This window comes from Cydia splendana, chromosome 18 (assembly GCF_910591565.1).
Source record: "Cydia splendana chromosome 18, ilCydSple1.2, whole genome shotgun sequence".
Classification (NCBI taxonomy): Eukaryota; Metazoa; Arthropoda; class Insecta; order Lepidoptera; family Tortricidae; genus Cydia; species Cydia splendana.
Genome location: NC_085977.1, coordinates 16,595,626 through 16,620,216, shown reverse-complemented (window position 1 = coordinate 16,620,216; position 24,591 = coordinate 16,595,626). Strand labels below are relative to the sequence as shown.

General features: G+C 39.6%; 2 protein-coding genes across 2 annotated transcripts in view; both read right to left on the bottom strand.

The window, feature by feature from the left end:
• LOC134799084 (neurexin 1-like) overlaps window positions 1–19,773 on the bottom strand; it is a 66,982-nt gene extending 47,209 nt beyond the window's left edge. The window contains exons 1-2 of the mRNA XM_063771462.1: window positions 19,679–19,773; window positions 10,512–10,672 (exon numbers count right to left, since the gene is read on the bottom strand). Of these exons, the coding sequence (XP_063627532.1) occupies window positions 10,512–10,616 (105 nt within the window). The 5' untranslated portion in view covers window positions 10,617–10,672; window positions 19,679–19,773. The remainder of the gene's footprint in view (window positions 1–10,511; window positions 10,673–19,678) is intronic.
• Window positions 19,774–20,459: 686 nt separating this feature from the next.
• The window catches only part of LOC134799665 (neurexin 1-like), a 151,886-nt gene continuing 147,754 nt past the window's right edge, over window positions 20,460–24,591 (bottom strand). The window contains exon 5 of the mRNA XM_063772106.1: window positions 20,460–20,623. Within this exon, the coding sequence (XP_063628176.1) occupies window positions 20,460–20,623 (164 nt within the window). The remainder of the gene's footprint in view (window positions 20,624–24,591) is intronic.

Sequence of the window (24,591 nt, the reverse complement as noted above, 5' to 3'; positions counted from 1 at the left end):
GTTAGTTTTTGATATTATTGTCCTGATACTTATCTACTTATGAACTGTATCAATATTTATTTTCTTCACTTTGACGCCGCAAGTCAACTCAACTCCTAAAAAAATATTTCCTCGCAATAACAATTTCTGTGTCAAGATGTTATTGAATTTTCGATATCGGGGCCATGGGAGTCTAACAACTGCTTTACAATGCTATACCCCATTGTAAACTTTAACACTGGAAAATGTATTTTGATACATTTGTAATAAAGTTCATATTTCAATGAGAGGAACCTGGATATGAGGCATAGATGTTTCCGAATTTTATAGAGTGTTAATTTCTTATTTTTGTTGCAGCAATATATTTTTTGTGACTCACCCTGAAAGATACCTTTAATGTACTTTTGCCTAGTGAAGGAATTTTATATGATAATATTATGTACCAATCGCTTTTCGGGGAAGAATAATATCGCGAGGAAATCTGACTTATCCCAGTAATATTTTTCACTTTAGGTGAAAGATAGCAGTCGCTTTCGTAAAAACTAGTTCTTATGCCGATTAGGGTAATTGTAACCGGCCAATAACTGGCCACCCTAAACTAAAAATGAATTATATTAACCTATAATGTGTTTTGACGACCGGTCTGGCCTAGTGGGTAGTGACCCTGCCTGTGAAGCCGATGGTCCTGGGTTCGAATCCCAGTAAGGGCATTTATTTGTGTGATGACACAGATATTTGTTCCTGAGTCATGGTTGTTTGCTATGTATTTAAGTATTTATATATTATATATATCGTTGTCTGAGTACCCTCAACACAAGCCTTCTTGAGCTTACTGGGGGACTTGGTCAATCTGTGTAAGAATGTCCTATAATATTTATTATTTATTTATTTATAAACATAATTCATTTTAGTATAGGGTTTCAATAACTGGCCAGCCTTCAATAACTAGCCACCTTATACTAAAATGAATTCTGTTTATAGGTGAATAGAATTAATTTTTAGTTTAGGGTGGCCAGTCACGAACAAGTATCGGACCCCGGTTCGTTTATTATACAATCGAGAAAATAGATTTGTTCCCAAATTTATGGTATTTTTACGGTTTAAGTCATGTATTTTAAGACCCTAGGTTGACCCTGAGTTGTGATCACGATAGCCGCTAAATTTGCTAAAAAGATAAGGTAAAATAAATATTCCTCTACATATTCGAAACTCGATTAAACGCCACTAAACATATTGGGTTCAGAACGTTATTTATTTCACGTATTCACGTAGCACGCGAACGTAATAGTTTATTTATGGCGGGCCCGGGCATGTCATTTCAATGTCATTATTTATTGAGGTCTTTAGTGCTGATGTGAAGGTACCTTAAAAATGTTATGTGGGAGGAACTTGAAAAGAGCTCTGTTTGATAAGAATGTTAAAAAAAGTATATTTTCGAGATGATATGTTTTAAAAAGCTTTGATCCAACCTGCAATTTTCAAACTTTGAAAATTATTTTCTACCTAAGGTTAAAGCGGTCTAGGCATTTGTCACGTAAACAGAGGACGCTGGTTCGATTCCAGCTCTGGACACTACACACACAACTTGGTCATTTTTAGGGTTCCGTACCCAAAGGGTAAAAACGGGACCTTATTACTAAGACTTCGCTGTCCGTCCGTCCGTCCGTCCGTCTGTCTGTCACCAGGCTGTATCTCACGAACCGTGATAGCTAGACAGTTGAAATTTTCACAGATGATGTATTTCTGTTGCCGCTATAACAACAAATACTAAAAACAGATTAAAATAAAGATTTGAGTGGGGCTCCCATACAACAAACGTGATTTTTGAGCGAAGTTAAGCAACGTCGGGCGGGGTCAGTACTTGGATGGGTGACCGTTTTTTTTGTCGTTTTTTGCATTATGGTACGGAACCCTTCGTGTGCGAGTCCGACTCGCACTTGCCCGGCTTTTTTTCCTTCGTATATGACATTTATTTGGGTTTATCTTAAACTTATTCTGGTAACCTATTTCTGTTAAACTGTGCATTTAACAGCGCCATCTATCTACCCCTTTATACACTTTATCAAACCCAAGATGACTTATTGATAATCGATACGCATCCAATAAAGGTACATAGTTCCCTATACAGCCCATATGTGGCGCTGTAATCAAAAGTATATATTTTAAGCTAGTGAATTTGGATGTACTTGTACTTTTATAATATAAGCTATACAAAGCACACGCTTGGTTGTCTCCATCTCCCTCGAGCAGGGATGCAAAACTCCTCCCTTCGGGCAAACTCGGCTCCGTTCGGCTCAGCATTGCTCCGAGCAATGATTAGGGTTCACACAACTTGACGTCCCTTTGTGTGCACGACCACAGATAAGATAATGGCTTGACTTTTGACAACCCTAAATAGCCGAAAGGGATAGTGCCATACATTAGAAAGGGACAGCATGATTCGACCCTGAACCGCTGTCAAACTTCGTTTTCAGGTAGTTTCCTTTCTGTACGGAAGTACTATTATTTATTCTGTGCGTCCTCCGCCCAGGTGCTATTAATTTCGTTCGTATTATTTTCAATGTCTCGTTTCACTTGGCTGACTTTTCATTTAAACTGTCATCAAAAAGCATTAACTCAAAGTGACAATATCTTCAGTAGCGTAATACCATCCATCCCCTCATCCCATCCCAAGGGATATTGAAATATTAGAATTAATTTCAACTTTTCGGGGGAAAATTCACACTTCGGTTAAAAATGGGCATTTTTGCAGCCATGGGGGATATTGAGTCAAATCAATCATTGCATTGCAAATTAAAACTTTTTTTAGGATTATCAAACTGCACAACGGGACTTAATCGCGTATTTAAGTTTTAAGATTTACCTCCGACGTTTCGAGGACGGCGTTGTCCCCGTGGTCTCGGAGAAGACTGGCTCAAGTTGACATCAACATCTTCTAGCCGCGCGAGTTTTTCGAACTACCCGCACTTGGTCTGCTTGGTCTTGGTCTTGGTCTTGGTCTTGGTCGCAGTTTGATAATGTTTAATAATCGTGAAAGTTTAAATCAGTGTTTTTTAGGATTGTTTAAAATATTATCAAGATCCTTTTTTGCGTTGGCTCATTCGCTACTGATGCTGATTATGCATATGCGTATCATAACCATAAAAATTGGCCAAGTGCGAGTCGGACTCGCGCACGAAGGGTCCCGCACCATTTACGCAAAAACGGCAAAAAATCAGGTTTATTGTATGGGAGCCCCACTTAAATATTTATTATATTCTGTTTTTATAGCGGCAATAGAAATAGATCATCTGTGAAAATGCCTGGTGACAGACAGACGGACAGACGGACAGACAGACAGACAGACAGACAGACAGACAGACGGACAGCGGAGTCTTAGTAATGCCAGGCCAGGCCCGGCCAGGCTGGTATACTTTAGTTACTTCCATAGTGTTATGTCTTATGGAATTCTGTTGTGGGGAAAAGCGGCAGATATTCAGACAATATTTGTGCTGCAAAAACGAGCTGTACGTTCCATCTATGGACTGGGCGCTCGAGTATCCCTAAGAGAGAAATTCAAAGAAGTTAACATTCTTACCGTTGCATCTCAATACATACTAGAGAATATTATGTATGTTCGGAAAAACATCCACGAATTCAAGGTTAACAGTGATATCCATAACTATAACACTAGAAACAAACATAAGCTTGCTGTGCCCGCCCACCGCCTCCGTAAGGTTAGTACGTCTTTCGTCGGGAACTGTACACGTTTTTATAACAAAGTCCCCACTGATGTAGTGAATTTACCACTTCACAAATTTAAGTCGCACATTAAGCGCTCCTTGTTAAGTAAGGCGTACTACACTGTAAATAATTTTATAAACGATAGAGATGCCTTTAAGCAGGTAGCTTGATTTCATTAGTATAATAAGAGCTAAATAAATATTGTTTTTTTTTTTACATTGTGAATTAAATATGCTAGTGTCCAGTAGAATTGACACATGAGACAATGATGTTCTCGCTTGATTAAATTGTTTAATTTAATTTTAGTTTTGGACACTTGGAGACATTATACATCTCTAAGTATTTATTTATATATTTTATTTTTGATTGTACATACCTATATTTTTAATGTTTCTGACACTTAGAGACCTTTACATCTCTAAGTCAACTTAGGCTAGTAATTATGTGAAGCTATACTGTCTTTTTATGTAATATACGAGCACAAAATGCCGTGTCTTACAGCTACATGTTATTACTATTTTAATATTATTATAGGCCGGTAGCTTGAACATGTCATGCTCGCTTAAAAGTCTTTGCTTACGGTGGCGTCGTTGATCGGGTCGCCACTTTCCCGAATGAAGGTTGAGGGAGGCGATGGCTGAGATACGCGTCATACTCGTGAACGGGTGCTGTTTGTGGAGACTGGTCTGTTTAAGCTAACACAAGCTATTATACTTAGTAACTTTATTTTTATTAATTAATTACAGTGAGACGCCTCATTCTGCTCTCGTATGTTTCTTTTCTCTTAATGAATGTATTAATTATACAGGATATTGACTCTTGGAGACCCTATACATCTCTAAGGATAACTTGATAAACTATATAATCTTATAGTTCTGACACCTAGAGACATTTACACCTCTAAATATTATAGATTTTTTTTTTTTGTGTTTTGTATCTGTATTTTTTATGTAATTCGACATTAAGAGACCATATACATCTCTTAGTAATTGTAATACGTTAGATTGAATTGTTAGTTTTATTTTATAAAATTGTTGATGTATTATTTTTCCTTGTATGTAAATTCAATGATGACGTGTAAAAGTGCCCTTGTGGCCTATTTGCTGAATAAATGTTGATGTTTGATGTTTGATGTTTAATGGGGTCCCGTTTTTACCCTTTGGGTACGGAACCCTAAAATTCAATTTCAGTTTCAGAACTGAGAATCGCCCTACAGCGCTAATCCCTCGCAGATCAGTATATCAAAATAATTTCATAATACACTGTCGGCGTATTTACCAATTATCGACAGTAATGAACGAAATACCAACATTATTTACTCGTACCAATACGGGTTTGAAATCACCAAACCGAATGTGTATTACCTACTTATTATCTGCTAATACAGCCACGATTTGGATAGCACAATATTATTTCGAATGCTAGTATCGTTTATATATACTTATATATGTATATATTTTTCCTATCCTATCCGTTTCAAAGTAATTATTATTCAAGCAACATACCTATAGTAATTTAACGAAGGTATATAAATGTCGTGGCCAGTACGGATATGATGGTCGTTCTTGTATACACGGTAGCGTGATAAAACGGTATCCGTCACTTTCAATCGCGCACTGTTTTAAAGTGACGGATATTTTGTCACGTGGCAAAACCATCCACAATAAGCCTGCTGTATCCGTACCATGAGTCACTGACAGTTGGCCCGATTCGGATTTTGTAATAGACATCTATTAGATATCTTTTAGACATCGCCAAGATACGATAACGATATGTTTAAGATCTACCTGTGTAATTTGACATTTGCGCGATTCTGGAGATACTGTTGAACGATTTCCACAGGATATGACTTAGAGATCCAATTCACATCTAATATATATCTTACTCTTTCTAACGTAAAAGTGACATTGGTTGCCCGAATTGCGCTGCAAAAGAGAACTAGTTGAAATCTAAACTATAGCGTATCTAGAATGTATCTAGTACGTGTCGTCTCTTGTGAATATCTTGAAGTTCGAATACGGCAGAGTGTCAACACTGGTATATACGCTTACTTTCTATACATCTCGCCCGCACTAATATGGCAATACTAGCGAGATGCATAGAAAGTAAGTTCCGTTCACGCTAGCGTTTATGTCAAACTGGTGGTAGCCACACAGAACATAGCTTCGATTGTTTCATGAAATGCCATTTTGAAATTGTTCTTTTTATTTCAAGAGTTGACGATTTCTCCGTCGACGCAGTCACAGGCGGAGACTAGTAGAAAATAAAAAACCGGACAAGTGCGAGTCGGACTCGTCCACTGAGGGTTCCGTACTTTTTAGTCCTATTTGTTGTTATATCATCTGTGAAAATGTCAACTGTCTATCACGGTTCATGAGATACAGCCTAGTGACAGACAGACAGACGGACAGTGGAATCTTAGTAATAGGGTCCCGTTTTTACCCTTTGGATACGGAACCCTAATAAAGCGCTTATCCGTATTTTCACTCACGGCACTAAGGCCTGGATTAGACTACAGCAGCTTGTTTGCGCACGTCCTCGTGTAAGCCCAGCCTAATGAACTCGGTCCGGTATGTTGTTAAATGTGAACGTTTCAGATATAGGTACATTGTACCTACGTATTTATCGGACTGATGAACGCCACTCGACAGCGAACTATACAACTGGCAAAATGCTTTAAGAGCATTCCACGAAAACGGTAAATTTCATCTATTATTTGTTAACTAAAGCCGGTCAAACAAGTTTGTCAGTAGAAAAAGGCGCGAAATTCACATTTTCTATGCGACGATAACTCTTCTCGCCTACATTTTTTTAAATTTGACGCTCTTGTCTACTGACGGAAATGGCTTGACAGAGTATAACAGGCCTATTCGGATTTCGAGATAATCACAAGATCTTGAGACCATTTAGAGATCAACTAGATCTACATTAGATATCGACTAGATGTGACTTGGATATCTAAGTCATAACTTGTCGAAATCGTTCAAGAGGACCTCCAGAATCGCGGAAACGTCAAATTTGACATATCTATCTTACAAATATCTTTAAATTATCCGTATCGTAACTTGTTCAAGTCTAGTAGAAATATAATTCATTTTCCGAATCGAGCCGTTAATCTATTATTTAAGCAATGCGTAATTGTAGATCAAAGTACGAGTCGTTTAACGTAACGTTTGCTTTAATGCCGAATCTCTTTGTCAACTTACTTAGGTATTATTTTTATTTTATTTATTCTAACAAAATGTATACAGTCTGACAGTATAAACCAAATCACTGTACAATTTAGAGTTAACTATTACGCTACGGTACACAACACTTTACAAAAAACAGTTTTATAATATAAAATACCACTACCATCCATCGCCTCGCAATACTTCAGACTGATACTACATACCTACACTTGCCTATCGACTTGCAAACAAATCACTTTTAGGAGCCCATGACAGAAGCGCGTTCAGAAATTTTAGAGCGCGAATGAGAGGAGATTTTAGGTGTGCTGCAGTACGCGTTGCTGGAACTGCAAGAAGGTTATGGTGTCTAGGCCTAAGTTCCTGCTTGGATAGGAAAGGCACATTATAGTAATAATAAAGATTTTTAAGAAAACAAGCGGCTTTAAGATTATTTAATATTAATAATATACGATATCAAGACAAGGCAGAGTACCAGATAGGAAAGATAAAAAAGTGCAAATGTCGATTACGTAACAGTGGTTGACGGTAACAGACGGTACGGTGCAACAAATTGACGTTTACCGCTCGGAGAACAGGAAAAACCTATTTTAACGTATTCACTTTACGTATACCGTTCATAGAAAGACTTAAACCAGACTTAATGCACACACATGTAAAGGACGCTTAGCCCCCTAGTACTCAATAAAGCACTAGACCAAAGCTGTTTACAAACCACGACCCTCGTATATGCACTTTGAATCCTTGGCTTGTGTTCCCATAGTGAGTAAAGTCAAATTTAATGCTCAACTAGTATAAGGAGACCTTTAGAACTTAAACTCTGCAACTGCAGCATAGATATTAATACTATAGAGAAGCTATACCAAACAATAAAATTGTCGCAATTGCAACCTGTACCACACGAGCAAAACGTCGTAAGCGCCGTAAAAAATCATGGCGCTTACGCGTTTAGGTCACGAGACTCACGCTCCGCTTCTATGGTTTGTTGTCAAAACAACATCAACTCATGGCGTAAAATACTGGTTCTGTGTGCCGGTTCTATACGTTTAATAATAAGTAATTCAATGAATTGCAGAACGCACATCATTAGCGTTTTCACGCTGTCCGATCCGTCCGATCCGATCCGAAAACTAAAAATTGTAATCATAAAGAAAACAGAACTAGTATAGAAGTTTTGCAAATATAAAATTCTACTCGCACTATTAAATTCGTTACTTACTTTCTACTCATTCCTTCAAAGGTTGACTGAAAGAGATCCCATATAAGGATGAGTTCGCCTCTGTTGTCATTCTCTTTGTAACTGTGTTTCTCGTATTTGTTTTTGTATGTACAATAAAGAATATACATACATAACATACATATACATAAATTCTTCCGAGATACTACAGGAGCGTCTGATTCGCCCGGCAAGCGGCAATGACTCCCCCTTACCATGCGTAAACTCACTCGGAGTGAATCTCGCTCGCGCAAATACATTAAACTTTAGGTGAATGAGATGCACTGAGAGTGAATGTAAACTTATAGTAGGGGTCTAGAAGTTGAGTGCTCCTGTATTTGCAGTCAAGTTTGTGCACACAGTATATAGCTAGACTGAAGGGCCAAAGGATATTTGTGAAGTTTTAACGCAAAACGTACTTTGTTGCTTGTGAAAAGCGATTTCGGAGTGTAGTCGCAAATCTTATAGTTTGTTTATATTTGTTTTTGCGAGTTTCATCATGAAGTAACTCATACTACAGCGATCTAACCCCTTTCTAAATCGCATTTACACACAAAATTGGGTGAAGAAATCTCTCCGTTGACAGCTGATAAAACACATACAGGTTGCCTCTATAGGGGCCAACCCCGAAATCGAGAAAAAAAATCAGCTGTGTAGAAAACATTGCCTTTGATTCACCGAAATGTATGAGACAGCAGGATTTTTTTTTTGCGATTTGGGGGTGTACATATTCACCCGTCACCCCCTCAGAGTTTGGTCAGTAATAACAAAAGCACCCTGTATATCCCTATAACAGTTTCATAACAAGAATATAAAGTACAAATCGCTCTCCAGGTTTTATTTAGCAGCCAATAGCATTTCGATATCGATTGACTGATTGCAGCTTTTTTATCTAAAAAAATATCTCCTAACAGACCCAGTACGGGGGAAAAAATCAGTAGAGAAGTAACAAGAGACGTTCGCTTTAACACAACTATAGGTACAAACGAAGTCTGAACTATACAGACACTTGTAAAAGCATTTGAAAAGTCCTCGACCATTTTGCGTGTTACAAACCAATTATATTACAGTTGTCCATTATCAAACCGCCTTCCAATGTCGTGAAGTTAACAGCATTTTGCCCAATTACGGTACTAACAATAAATTAACTGACCAAAACAATTATAAACTTTTTTTTTCGTTTCATATGTGGAATCGTAATAACTATTAAATGTAAGATACCCCTTACGGTATATGCCAAATTTTTTGAAAAGAGCTGATAATCTTCAAACTGCTGATCCATTTCTATATTTTCTATCAAACATAGAACCACCCCTCTTTTTGCTTCGGGGGTTAAAAAAGATAATATGAGATCGATGATAATCGAATAGAAAAAGTTCTAGATAAAATAAAATTGGCTTTCTCATTATAAACGATACCAGGGTTCTACTATGCTAGAATAAGGAAGTAAAGTTAGGATAAGGTCGCAAAGTTAGCTCAAGCCTTGAAGGAAACTAATTTTACCCCCATTTTGTACGTTGAATATAAATTGCAGCTTATGTTGACGGCTGTTCAATTTGTAATTTTTATTAAAGCTTATAAACCGGGACGAATGAGGTTTCAGCTATTGAGAAATTGCCTAAATGTGTTATTGAAACCCTTTTACGAAGCTACATACATAAAATTGACACCATTTAAGCCTTTATAATGCAGAGGGAATGTTTGTCCAATCTGATTTTGAACTTTATTTCGAAGTGATAGGGTTGCATTTTGCATAATTTCCGACATCCTTATGCCTTTTAAAGGGTTAACCTACTTATGCTACCCTAAACGAAAAGCAATACATATACGCATTTTTATTATTTTGTATTTCCCGACAGGGCCTTTTGGCGAGATTTTTACTGCTTTATAATAATTTCTTAATTTTCCCATACACGTTTTCCCCTTTTAGGGTTTTTTTCGTAAATTCCTTCCAACTAGAAGGTTCCAGGAAATAATATTGCTGCTGGCCATCGTTTACGAGTAATTTTTACGAAAAAATATAAGAAGGGACCTTTAAACCCCCCTACTTGTTAGCTTAACCCCCTCCTATGCCAAAATTCACTTATAAACGAATTATTTCCCCTGATTGGCAATTTTTGGTCTTCGTTTGGTGAGCTAAGTTTGGAAAAGTGACTTGTCAGTGGAGCATAGACAGAGAGAATCACAATTATTGTTTTTGAAGTGAAAACTTCCTTAGCGGCGCTGTGCACTTTTTGTGATGGGAAAAAAAATGTTAAACTCGTAACAGGTGTCACGTGACCGTAACACGTAAGACTGTCATTGAGTTTTCACTTCTGCCGGCACTCCCGGAGTGCAACCCGTTGTTTTTTTTATGCTCGTATTATAACCCTAAAATGATGAGTGTAGTTTTTTTCATAACTAACCTCCTGTATCCTCCGATGTACCGTCAGCTTGTGCCACTGGTGGTCATCGAACCTGGTCTTCGATGGTTTGATGTGCATCTCCTGCTTGCCGTTCCCAAGGCCCATGGTCAGAGAGACGCCACCATCGCGAACTGCCAGGTTCAGATAGTCGGCTTCGTGACCTGGAAAAAAGGGGGGTTGAAATTATCTCGCAATAAAGAGATTAGTCGTACCAGCTCAAACTTCAAACTTCAACATTTATACAGCAAATAGGTCACAAGGGCACTTTTAGACGTCAACATGGAATTTACATACAAGCAAAAAAAACACATCAACAATTATAAAAATATGCAGTTAGATAGGTTTAGGTTTAAAGATCATATATTCTCATTAAGAATTTTACATTTCACTTATTATGAGAACTTAAATTATAATTAGAAATGAGAATTAAGAAAAAAACAAGAGGAGTTCTTTTTTGCGCTTTAAATTCGATAATCACTAACCTGTCTACTCTAAGACAAAGGTCGGCACTGTCGGCAATACGTTTATGAGCCGGCAACTTAATTAATTAGTATGTGATGAACAGCTTAATATAAATTTTATCTCAATAGCAATACAGTTGCGTTTACATCCAACCGACTGCGCCAGATAGGACTTTCGAAAACACTTGAAATTAGGCACTGAATGGACCAGGCATGTTCCAAAGCTCTGTTGTTTACATTTCATGTAAAGATTAATGATATGTATCCAGCGCGAAATTGATAAATGGACAGTGCAGCCTAGATAAACAAATACAGAGGCACAAAAGGGTACCTACTAGGGTTATAAATGAGCCTACATTGTAACCGCGCTCGGATTTTACCGAAACCCAGTCAAAATAATGTATTAAATACTACCGTGTTTAAGTACCTCGTGAGAAATTTTGTATAACGTCTGATTCAAGGACTTTCCAAGGTCTTTCATTAGATTGATAGATTATTACTATCATTAGGGTCCCGTACCCAAAGGGTAAAAACGGGACCCTATTACTAGGACTCCACTGTGTGTCTGTCCGTCTATCTGTCTGTCTGTCACCAGGCTGTATCTCATGAACCGCGATAACTAGACAGTTGAAATTTTCACAGATGATGTATTTCTATTCCCGCTATAATAGCTGCTTTGTTACTGCACACCGTTGTATGGGGACCTTGCACTTTGAGACTATGCGCTGAAACTTGGCACAGTTGATTCTTAGCTGGTCTTGAGCAGATACAGATCGGGAGCCGTCGAGAGCCACCTCTCATTTAGTGAGGGGGGAGGGGGAAACTATACCTATTAAGGAATGTAATATCAATTATCATTTTCGGATAAATTAAGGATGAGGAATCTAGTTTCGGAACATAAACAATGCACTTTCTAACAAAAAAAAGCATAAAGTAGAAAAGACTAAAAAACGTATTTTTTATTTTTTCATAATTACCAATTTTTTTTTAAAGTGTAGCAGCAATCTGAAAACAAAAAATACAGTCGTAAAGCTACACTTATTACGTTTAAGAAAATATATAGTTTAATATACAAAACTGTTGATAAATGGGAGATAAAAAATAATATTAAGCGTGGGTCAGAGTGATCTCAATACAAAATATTATGAATGTGGGAAAGTTACTTATAATTTGTTCTACAATCGTTTATTTTTCTTGTTTTTTCGTAAATAACTCGTAAACGGTAGCCCACAGCAAAAAAATATCTTTTACGTAAATAATCTGTTTCAGATTTCTTATAAAATAAGTACTACTGTTTTTCGGTACCAAAAATCAATATTAAATCAATATTAAAAAAAATATTGAAGGGAGAAAATAAATACTTAGGTCCCCTTTTTTAGTCATTCGTAAATAACTCGTAAACGAAGGCCAATAGCAAAAAAATTTTTAGTACATGAATAATTTACATAAAATTTCCTACAAAAAAGGTCATTCGAACTTTTTCGCTAGGATCAATATTAAAAACGATATTAAAGAGAGAAAATAAATTCTAAGGTTCCCTTTTTAAATATTGATCCTAGCGAAAAAGTTTGAATAACCTTTTTTGTAGGAAATTTTATGCTAATTATTCTTGTGTTAAAATATTTTTTGCTATTGGACATCCTTTACGAGTTATTTACGAATGACTAAAAAAGAGGACCTTAGTATTTATTTTCTCCCTTCAATATTTTTTTTAATATTGACCTTAGCGAAAAAAAGGAGCACTTATTTTATAAGAAATCTGAAACAGATTATTTACGTAAAAGATATTTTTTTGCTGTGGGCTACCGTTTACGAGTTATTTACGAAAAACTAAAAAATAAACGATTGTAGAACAAATTATAAGTAACTTTCCCACATTCATAATATTTTGTATTGAGATCACTCTGGCCCACGCTTAATATTATTTTTTGTCTCCCATTTATCAACAGTTTTGTATAATAAACTATATATTTTTTTAAACGTAATAAGTGTAGCTTTACAACTATATTTTTTGTTTTCAGATTCCTACTACACTTAAAAAAAAAATTGGTAATTATGAAAAAATCAAAGATACGTTTTTTTGTCTTTTCTACTTTATGTTTTTTTTTGTTAGAAAGTGCATTGTTTTGGTTCCAAAAAAAAATTCCTCATCCTTAATTTAACCGAAAATGATATATCACATGCCCTAATAGGTACAGTTTTAGAGAAATGTTGCTCCAAGTGAAGCGCGGCGGCGTCGAACTTCCCCCCCTCCCCCCCACTAAATGAGACGTGGCTCTCGAGGTCTCCCGGTCTGTATCTGCTCATGACCAGCTAAGAATCAACTGTGCCAAGTTTCAGCGCATAGTCACAAAGTGCAAGGTGTCGTGCACTAACAAACTAGCTAATAACAACAAATACTGAAAAGTACGGAACCCTCGCTGGGCGAGTCCGACTCGCACTTGTCCCATTTTTTAAGTTGGGGCAAGTGTCTAAGGCTTACTCTACGATACAAATATGGCGAATTCAAGTATCATAACCCTTTGCAAAATCTAAAATGAGAAATTCTTGATACTTGCCATATGGTTTTGTTTGTCATTAGTCATTACCCGTCACTTAAACGTTTGTGTTTGTTAGTAGGTAAATAGGTAAGAGACGGCATTTATCACAGGGAGTTCATGTTTTATGAATGGGGCATAAAAAAAACAACGAGTTGCACTCTGGGAGTGCCGACAGAAGTGAAAACTCAATTATTATTATTATTATTATGAGCCCATATTGTCCCACTGTTGGGCAAAGGCCTCCCTCTTATTCTTCCACGTATCCTTATCCGCAGAAGTCTCCCACCAGTCTCTGTCAAAAGCGTCAAGCTCGTCCCGCCATCTCCGACGAGGTCTACCGTGACGCCTTACAATTTGTGGTACCCAACGGGTGGCTGTTTTGGCCCACAGGTCTTCTGGCATACGGCTGACGTGTCCTGCCCAATCCCATTTGAGCTTGGCGGCAGTTTCAGCCACATCAGTTATTCCAGTTTTGGAACGTAGTATTGTATTTTTAATGCGATCGGTTAATTTCACGCTCAGAATACTACGTTCCATGGCTCGCTGACAAACCTTGAGTTTGGATTTCTGAGCCTTTCTGACAAAGGCTCAGAAAACTCAATGACTAGTCCAAAATATCTGCAGCACTATGTGTATAATTGACCCATCCTCCTTTCTATTGAAAAACTTTAGTTCCGAAATTGCTGGCCAGTGAGCTTAAATTTGTAGCGTTAATGGAGAAAGTTTTATTTCAGGACTTTTACAACAAAATAAAAACACTACGAAAACTTATAAATAAAAAATTTGCCCTAAATCGAGGTCTGTAGGTAGGGTGCCCAGAAGGCTGGCCGCATTGCCCCGCTGGATAGCAATGCTGATCCTTTGAGCAAAATATTGGCCAGCCCTCTGGTCACCGGAGGCCTCTATGAGGCGCTTTGAAAGCTCCTCATAGAGGCGACGCGCGCTAGGTCCCCACGGCCCCAGGGTTTCCACTCCAAACGCCGCAAATATGTAGCTACTACCTAGTGTGACATATTTGCGGCGTTTGAGGCTTTCGGCCGAGGATGCGGCCGCACCAGCGCCAACTTTGGTGCTTGGAATATGGGACGGCGCCAGGGTATCTACGCACGTAGCGTCCCAGACAAGTGGCCGTCCCATACTCCAAGGCACCAGCGTCATTCCGTCAGGCCTCTTGCCATCGACCCTGGCCAGACCGTTGGGCTCGAGGACTGCCGGTATCTTGGCACTGACAAGGGCCCTTCGGATGACGTCGTTGAGGCTGGCGTGGCGGGGGATCCTTCCAGCGCTACGGCTGCATGAGAGGCCGTGGTGGCCCAGATTATCAACCATATCTCCGCATTGGCACCGGTGGGGCATGTTTGTTGGTGCCCCTAGTCTGAGACATGTGGCCAAACGGAATGTTGTGTTATCCAAAAATTGTCAACAGTTGTGGATGGTAATGTCTGTAACCACAGACCCGACTCCCATTCCGCAGTGGCAAGAAGACGAGCTCGATCTGTCGGACTATGTGCCGAATCTAGGAGACGGTTCCTAGTTAGACGGTAGAGAGGCTCGTCCCACTGCCTCTGCGAACATGGGTTGACAGGCGGGTCTGTGTTAGGACATGTTAACTGCCATACGTTCTTGGCCTCGGTACAGTGCGAAGCCTCCAGGACCCCAAGGGAAGGGGCTAAAATTTTCCCGATAAGGTTTTGAGCACCGTGTACCGAAGCCAAGAAAGCGGGTAACGCCACGCTGGAAATTTTGCGGATGCCCAGGCCGCCCAACCTAATGGGTAGGCTAGCCTGGGTCCATGTTCTTTCGCCAAAAGAAATGTTGAAAATGGTGGTGAGGGTTTCTAAAACTAAGTTGTCCAAGTTTGATAACAAAGAAGGGTGTTTCCAAAGGTGTGATCCGCGGAGAATGTATGTGAATTTTGGGACGAATATACAATGTTTTATGATACAATACGCCGAATGTATATTAATTTTGATCAGACGATGTGAGGATGCCTTAAAATTTTGAATTTTTGTATCTATAAAATTTTCGAAAGATTGGTCCAAGATGGGACAACCAAGGAGGGAAGCGTTTCTTTTTTAATAATTTTGATTCCAGGAGCTAGTTGTTCAAACTGTTCTATTGTTCGTTCCTTGTTTGGGCAAGATTCTGTAACAAAGAGTTCGCATTTTGAGAAGTTAAGGGATAAGCCAACAATACTGAGGTCTGTTTTTAATTTTTCCAAATCACCGAGAACTGAAAACGCTTCACCACCAAGGGTTCCGTCATCAAGGTACCATAAATTCAATTTTGACTTTAGGTTTTTAATTATGGGATGGATGGCGAGGCTGAAAATTGCTGGGACGAGCGGGTCGCCTTGTTGACATCCTACGGATGAAGCCAAGAGGTTAGATTGATATAACAATTTAGAAGAGGAACTATAACACTGCCAAAGAAAATTATAGGTAGCCGGAATTTTGTCTTTGATTTGGGTCAACAAGGCGCCCCTGTGTACTGAATTGAATGCGTTGGAGACATCCACCTTCAGAAGAACCTCTCCTGCTTGATGTTCGATATAGGTTCGCACAGCGTGCACAGCGGCTTCGCAGCCGCTCTTGGAACCGAAACCAAGTTGCACAGGCTGTAATTCTGAGCTAAGTTCCTTGAGGATGGAGTGACAAGCAATTTTTGCAGTGAGACGGCGCAAGGTAGTACCAACTGCAATGGGCCGAATACCGCCGTCCTTTTTGGTTAAGGCACATAGGTTGGCTCCGTACAGAACGCCTGTAATCTCTGGAGGGATTTGACCAGCCAGCATGATATTTACAAGGGCCGTCAAGTCCTTCAAGAGACTTTCCTTGGTGTCACCACAGCCACAGTACAGGAGGTCTTTGAGGTGTTGTGGTGACAAACCGTCAAGGCCTCCTGCGGAACCATTAGGAAACGACATTATGGCTGCGAAAACATCATCGGTGGATGCACGCAGACTGGGGGCGTTGGGTTGCGGGGGATCAGGAAGATGAAGGTTCGGGTCTGATGGTGGATGTTTAGCAAGTAAGGCTGCGAGGGTATCCGAATTGGCCGGGGCCACTGCATCATCAGAAAACAAAAGGCGGGCGGCACCTTTGTCACCATCGGAGATTTTGCATTCTACTTTTTCGAATATATTATCGCTTGAGCGCTTAGAACCATCAGCGGCGGGATAATTTGAAAAATCACAGCTGCAATTATCTTTAATAATTTTCGTGAGTGACTTGGTATTCTGATCCGGTTTTATGTGCAACACTCTAGAGGTGAACGTTAGTAAATTTTCCCAGCTGTGAATGGAATTTTTTGAGACTATTGATTTGATTGTTTCACTTAGAAATTTGGCGACGGACACGCGCGCACCGCGCGGTATGCGCTTTGGGACCGGGCGGGTGTTTTTTAGGTTGCTTAGTATTTTCCAGAAAGGTACATTTGAGTTAGATGACTGGGAATCGGGACTGGCTACGGCGTTAGGTTGAAATTGTGTAGAAGGTGTGGGCTGGCTGTGGCCTTGTTTATGTTTTTTGCCGATGTGAATATTTAGGCCTCTAGGGCCTTTAAAATAGCTTGGTTCTATGCATTCAGGGCAACGAACAAGGTTCTCTGGCAATGCAGTGGGTGGAGTAGGGCAAGATAGGCTTGAAAGGGGCATCAACAAAGGACTGGTTTTAAAAGTGAATAATTAAACTACTTACAAATAAACTTAATAATAAAACTAACAGTACTTATAACAAAATGCTTAAAAGTGTAAAGGATAAAAATAATTATAAAGACGATAGGTATCCTGGCGCGAGCCCCAGCTCAGCGGGTAAGGACACTGGGGGGCTTCCTCTCTCTATGTGCAGGACTTCCTTGTGGCTGTACGTCTTAGATACTCCTGATAATCCATTGGTTAACGCAGTGCGAGCAATTACTTATGGGATTCACAGAATACACTGTTTGCACAAACAAAACTAGGGTGTAGTAAAATTTACATAAATAAATGATTGAAAACACTCAACAATCATTACAATTCGTATTATTTTGTTGTGATTTTGGTTCAAAATGACAGACGTCAGAGTCTGTAATTTTGAACCAAATCCGCTGCGTCCTCGTTGCGACGAATTTTAATGGATATAACTGCAGTTACGACCCGTAAATATTATTGTCGTTGGTTAGAAAACTATTGCACACTTTTGCTATTGTAAAACAACAGGGGATAAATAAGTTTAATATTAATTTCACTGATAACGTTTTCAAAGCGTGCGTTAATTGTTTAAAATTAAAATAGAAATTGTAAAGTTACCTTGCAGACCTCGCATCTAAATGTATTTGGTCATGATATTTTGAGTTTTATTCACCAGTACTAGAGTTCACTTTTATTAGCGATTTCATCAAGATGAGACTTTATTGAATTATTGAATTATATTGGAGTGATATAAAGTTAAAATGTAAATGTGAGATCCTCGTATTTCAGCCCGTAAAAGATTAGAACATTGAGCTTTATTGCTTAATATAAAAGTCCAGTTTTAAATAATTGACCTGATTATGATACGTTATGACTAAAGTTCTTTGGTAAATAACATTGTCCGTTACACATGACGTCAGCGCGTTACGCATTACGCGTTACGCTGTCTCGAGTTTATAATTTTTTCCCCACCTCAAAAAGTGCTCAGCGCCGCTAAAGAAGTTTTCACTTCAAAAATAATTTTGTCCTCGACTAATAAATATCGAATATGAAATGAAATATCGGGTCTCGTTAGACTTTTATGAATTACGTCATACAGAATGGGCTATAGTTGTATGTATAAACTACTATTATTTAATGTAAGCTAAAAACATACTCGTATTATGTCACGCTTTCTGTTCCATCTTAATTAACTGTGCATTGTAAATAATCTTAAACCTAATGCTTCTATTTACCCGTACAAATACACACTTACGTCTTTTCTCTACGGTACGTCAGAAACTAGGACCAAACTAAAACGAAGCCAACTTAGCTCTGATTTAAAAAGGGCTTAAGTGTGTAGGAAACTTCAAGCAGTAGTTATGTTACGCACGGAGACAGTTTGCATGCAAATATCTGTTGCGGGAGTAATATACTAAATTAATATAGTTCTCGTTGTTTGGAGAGAAAGTACGAGTGCTGACCGCTATGGGACCGTGAAGTCTTGCTTTGTATCTGTGACCCATTTATAATAGATAATACTTACTATGTACGGGACATTTCAATGTTGTTTATCTGCAGTGTCATGCAATACTTGTTAGAAAGTGACAACCGAGGCGATAAGCAATAAAAGCACGAATATCATAAGCCTGCGATTATTTATCAACCATCAAAATTTTAATCGACAATGCGATAAAAATCTCCTTTTAGTATCTCCTTATCTTACTTGCTAGTGCTATCATGTATTACGACTAGATCGTTCATTTTGCCTTAAGAACCTTCTTGCCCTAACCCTTACAATGCGACATTCAATATGTATATTAGTATGTTGTGGGTTTCGGTTCTCCTCCACCTAAGTCTTAACAAATCTAAGAGTGTTATGTCATCATCAACAATTTGAACCGACAAAAATGGGAGTTTTTTAGAGTTTTAGTGTCTCAACAGACCGGTCGTGCGCTTCTTCCTACTATCTTGACCGATCATTTTGCCTCAAGAACTTTCTTGCCCCGACCCCTGTAGATTCTCACAGACTACGTGTACATACCAGTATAGAACAGCAGCCCATTCGGCTGCCGCGTCTTGAAGTACAGCGAGATGGTGTCCTGCGTGCTGACTATAGGCTCGCCCACTGTCTGTGTCAGGTCGTACTCAAGAACTATCTAGCCCCAACCCCCAGCAGTCCCAATCCCCTAAGTGTACATACCAGTATAGAACAGCAGTCCATTCGGCTGCCGCGTCTTGAAGTACAGCGAGATGGTGTCCTGCGTGCTGACTATACGCTCACCCCCGGTCTGTATCGGGTCGTACTCAAGAACCTTCTTGCCCCAACCCCCATCGGTCCCAATACCCTAAGTGTACATACCAGTATAGAACAGCAGTCCATTCGGTTGCCGCGTCTTGAAGTACAGCGAGATGGTGTCCTGCGTGCTGACTATCGGCTCGCCCACGGTCTGTGTCTTGTCGTACTCAAGAACCATCTGGCCCCAACCCCCATCGGTCCCAATCCCCTAAGTGTACCAGTATAGAAGAGCAGCCCATTCGGCTGCCGCGTCTTGAAGTACAGCGAGATGGTTTCCTGCGTGCTGACTATAGGCTCACCCCCGGTCTGTGTCGGGTCGTACTCAAGAACCTTCTTGCCCCGACCCCCATCGGTCCCAATCCCCTAAGTGTACATACCAGTATAGAACAGCAGTCCATTCGGCTGCCGCGTCTTGAAGTACAGCGAGATGGTGTCCTGCGTGCTGACTATAGGCTCACCCCCGCTCTGTGTCGGGTCGTACTCAAGAACCTTCTTGCCCCAACCCCCATAGGTCCCAATCCCCTAAGTGTATATACCAGTATAGAACAGCAGTCCATTCGGCTGCCGCGTCTTGAAGTACAGCGAGATGGTGTCCTGCGTGCTGACTATAGGCTCACCCCCGCTCTGTGTCGGGTCGTACTCAAGAACCTTCTTGCCCCAACCCCCATAGGTCCCAATCCCCTAAGTGTATATACCAGTATAGAACAGCAGTCCATTCGGCTGCCGCGTCTTGAAGTACAGCGAGATGGTGTCCTGCGTGCTGACTATACGCTCACCCCCGGTCTGTATCGGGTCGTACTCAAGAACCTTCTTGCCCCAACCCCCATCGGTCCCAATACCCTAAGTGTACATACCAGTATAGAACAGCAGTCCATTCGGTTGCCGCGTCTTGAAGTACAGCGAGATGGTGTCCTGCGTGCTCCCTATAGGCTCGCCCCCGGTCTGTGTCGGGTCGTACTCAAGAACCTTCTTGCCCCAACCCCCATCGTACCCAATCCCCTAAGTGTACATACCAGTATAGAACAGCAGTCCATTCGGCTGCCGCGTCTTGAAGTACAGCGAGATGGTGTCCTGTGTGCTGACTATAGGCTCGCCCCCGGTCTGTGTCAGGTCGTACGAGAGGAACTCCGCGCCGCGGAACGTCGCCTCTGAAGGCGCTTTATCTGAAACAAGAGAGTACGTTTAAGGTTTTTGTTTAGGAAACAAACTTCCTTCATCGTCCTCTTAATAGTCCATACTATGTACATAAAAATATGTGTATGTATGTCTATTTGCATAAGTATATGTGTAATTTTTTCATATATGGAGGCATAATATGCAGACGCGGTGCATCAGTTTAAAGCCAAGCGGCCCACAGAACTCGACGCTAAGCACGACGAGTTAAAGGCTAGACCACATGTGGCCATAATTTACAATTATATCGGAGGGGTGCTGACCTGCAGCGAGTGTGGTCATATTTTCGCTGCAAAAATTTGCTATGTCAGTCCCCTCAGAGCGCACGAGCGACGCTCTCAGCGGTAGAACTCATGATGTGGCCGAAAACAGCTATGAGGAGATGAAGATGAATAATCACTTGGTTACAATTTCATTTGTTTAAATTAAAAGACCTTGCACTTAAAAAAACGAATAAAAGATAACTCTTAAACTACGGAAATTATTTAAATGTACGGTCACGGTATCAACAATATCTACCATTATCTAATAGCTTTATAAAAAGAGATATATCTCATTATATAGAACCACTAGACTGTGAAAATAATTCCAGGGTGGAAGATACTTTCGGCGCGTTTTTCCGCTACTATTGATTCTTTACTCCTTCTACGTCATCGCAAATTCCTCAGACATCTTACGATAACCAATTTCATTAAAAAGCTATTTTAAAATTCTCTCGCACACGCTGCACGACTTGCAGGATTAATCACAGACTGTGATGTTCCAAAAGCGCAGAGTCGAACACTCAGGTGAACGGTTAAAGGGGCCCACAGATTACCAGTTCGCCGGACGATATCAGCCTGTCAGTTAAACGCAAAAGGTGACAGCTCCGAACAACTGACAGGCTGATATCGTCCGGCGAACTGGTAATCTGTGGGCCCCTTAAAGGACGCTTAGCACGAGGAATTCCGTACATTAACCCGCATCGCTCGCGTAATTATATTGTTGTCTCGCTCATGATGACGGCGGTCAATGAGACATTGCGAGCGGGATAGCAGTACTTAAGGCCACTCGCACCATACACTAGCCCGGGGTTGACCGATTAAACCTGGAGTTACCATGGTTACCAGTACAATTTGACATTGGGTTAATGGTATGTATCTCTAAGCGACACTTGTACCATAAGTGGCGCTTAGAGATAGGTACAGTCACCTGCAATAACATGTTACTCTCCGAAGGCCGCAAAAATGTGACACGCTCTTGTGGCTTTATAAATAAGATCGTGTCAGACATTTTTGCGGCCTTCGTTGTGTAACATATTAATGCAGGACAGGTGTACATAATTTTGTCATAACACGGCATGGCTAGTATACGTCTACGTCCCTGCTTCTACAGTAAAATAATTTTATTTCAGTACCATTTCACAGTGACAATAAATTGGATAATTATATGGACTTTTTTTATCGTTTCAGTTTTTGGAAATTTTCCAAAATGGCGGAGCCATGGGGGTTAGCGAGGTCTTCGGCTCACAGAGCCACTAGCATATTGGTTTTGGTCGTTCGACTCTCCGAAGCAACGGGAACGCTCCCAGACACCTGAGGCCTGATTAATAGACCAACTTCCGCCCAACGATTTTAATATTGCAGCCAATTTCAGACTTCGCCGATGTAAGCCTAGCTTTACTTTAGTGGAAGGCTTAGGTTAACTTCTGAATTATGTAGTAAGGTATTGTATGAATCTTGTTAAAGTTTCGCGAACCAATTTTGTTATAAAAGGCGGAATATTTAAAAAATGTAGGGGCGGGCGGACGGAGTATCCTGTAGAGTCCAGGATGTCAGCCGCGTCTGATGACTCACGCTAGACCGGGCCGTGACATGTCATTCTCTATGACGGCTGATCGGTGATCACGTGGTGCTTTCCATAGAAAACGAAGCGCCGGATGCTCTGGCCCAGCTCCGGCCCAGTCTAACGTGAGTGAAGACGAAGTAGTGTAAAAAATCACAAATCAAAATATTCAATAAAATAATTTTATCTGTTCCCAAAGTTCTGGAGTTCCCAAAATTCTTTATTAAATTGCCTCGCGTAGGCGGAACAAAAAATTGGTTCCTCTCAAATTATCATCCCGCACAAAACCATTATTATTGGTTCCACGTGGCTGTATACTCGTATTGTCTCATATCAGTAGGTATATTATGTAATTTATGTAACAATAATATTTCGCTTTGACAGGCTTTTAATATATGTTGACTTTGCTTCCAGCTTTTTATTTGAAATAGCTGTGCGGTGAGTAAGATAGGATGGTATTCCGCCTGTCCAATTTCAATGAGAGAGTGAGACGCAATATTTTTTTTTTTCGTCCATCAGGACAGGCTAAAGCTCTAAGCTGATCCCTATGATAGTTAATTACTATCGCTTAAATTGAACAGTTGCTCAGAGCAACCTACGTGCACACCTACACGCAGGTGTGCTGGACTGTAGGTGTGCACGTGCTACCGAGCACACCGAAAGGGAAATAGACAAGCTTGTCCAACAATGAGTGTAACAGAGATGAATAGTATGCGAAAAGGGGTCCCTTTGTTTCCCATAAAGTTTTAAGTCATAATGTATTGTTTGTCATACTATCGTTAGTCATAAAACTGAAACCGTTAACTTTTCAGGATTTTCGTAAGGTTATTCTATAGATAGGTTAGGTTATGTTAGGTTTGTTTTATGGCAATCCTGAAAAAATACGCGTTTCTGAGAAAAACCAATTATGACTAACGAAAATTCGGACAAACAATACATTATGATTGAAAACTATTTGGGAAACAATAGAGACCCATGCGAAAATTAATCAGCAAAAACAGTTTAATTAAATAAATATGGAAGTATTTTTAGTGATTCTTATGTATGAGTATAACCTGTCTGATAGTTACTAGAACCAGTCACCAAGCAAGCAGAAATCAATGCATTTAAAATGCGTCCAAACGAGGCACGCGATGTGTGTTGAGGGATTTAATCCTATTTGTTTTAAACTCAATCCAATCCGTTTTGCGCGAAGCTTTTTGAATTATTTTACGCACATTTATCTCGTGAACCAATTATGAGTACGAGATTATGAGTATTAATAATTGGCTTGTATGAGTGCAAAAGAAATCGAATTGGATTACAAAATTCAGTAAATAATGCTATAAAATGCCATAATAATATTTAAACGGGTTTTACAGCGTATAATAAATTTAAAACACATCCCAGTCTTTTGAGGGTGTAATCTTGCAGTAGATACATATGTATATCTGGTAAATATTTTTATCTACACACATATCATAAACTCTCTATGACGCCTTCAAAATCCGTAAATAATGGCCCACATTACGATAAACTGTTTTGTTACAGCAAATTTCTTATATGTGAAAATGTGGTAATAGCTTCATTACTATATCAAAATCGATTTAGTAATGCATTCAAATTTCGAACATCTCCGAAAAAAAAGCAATTTGATTTAACCCCTATTCTAATATCGGTCGAGATGACGTTTTATTCGAAATCAAATGACAATTGCATACAATATTGACAAATCCCGCATGTAAGTTGGTATCGGACGATATGGTAATCGACCCCGACTCTAGTTTGTCTCTGAATTAAAAAAAACTACGGATGCGTGACATGCGTGAAAAAAGTTTTCTTTTGCCGCCATTTGACGTACGGTTTATATTTTAATTAATTTGTAAGTAAAAAATAATTTGTTTTGTTGTTTTTAAAGTAACTATAACAAAAGTTTCGCGTAAAATGTGCGATAAAGATATTTCGGAGACGCCAGCTCATTATCCGCGAGTTCCGCCAGAGAGGAAAGTGCCCCAATGTCGGCTGTAATATGAGGTAAGTGAATATATCATAGAAAGTTTATAATATGTGTGTAGATAAAGCAGTGTATGTAACTGTACATAATTAGGCATTAAAACACTCGTGTGATACTATTATGAAACTCATTTCATTCGTT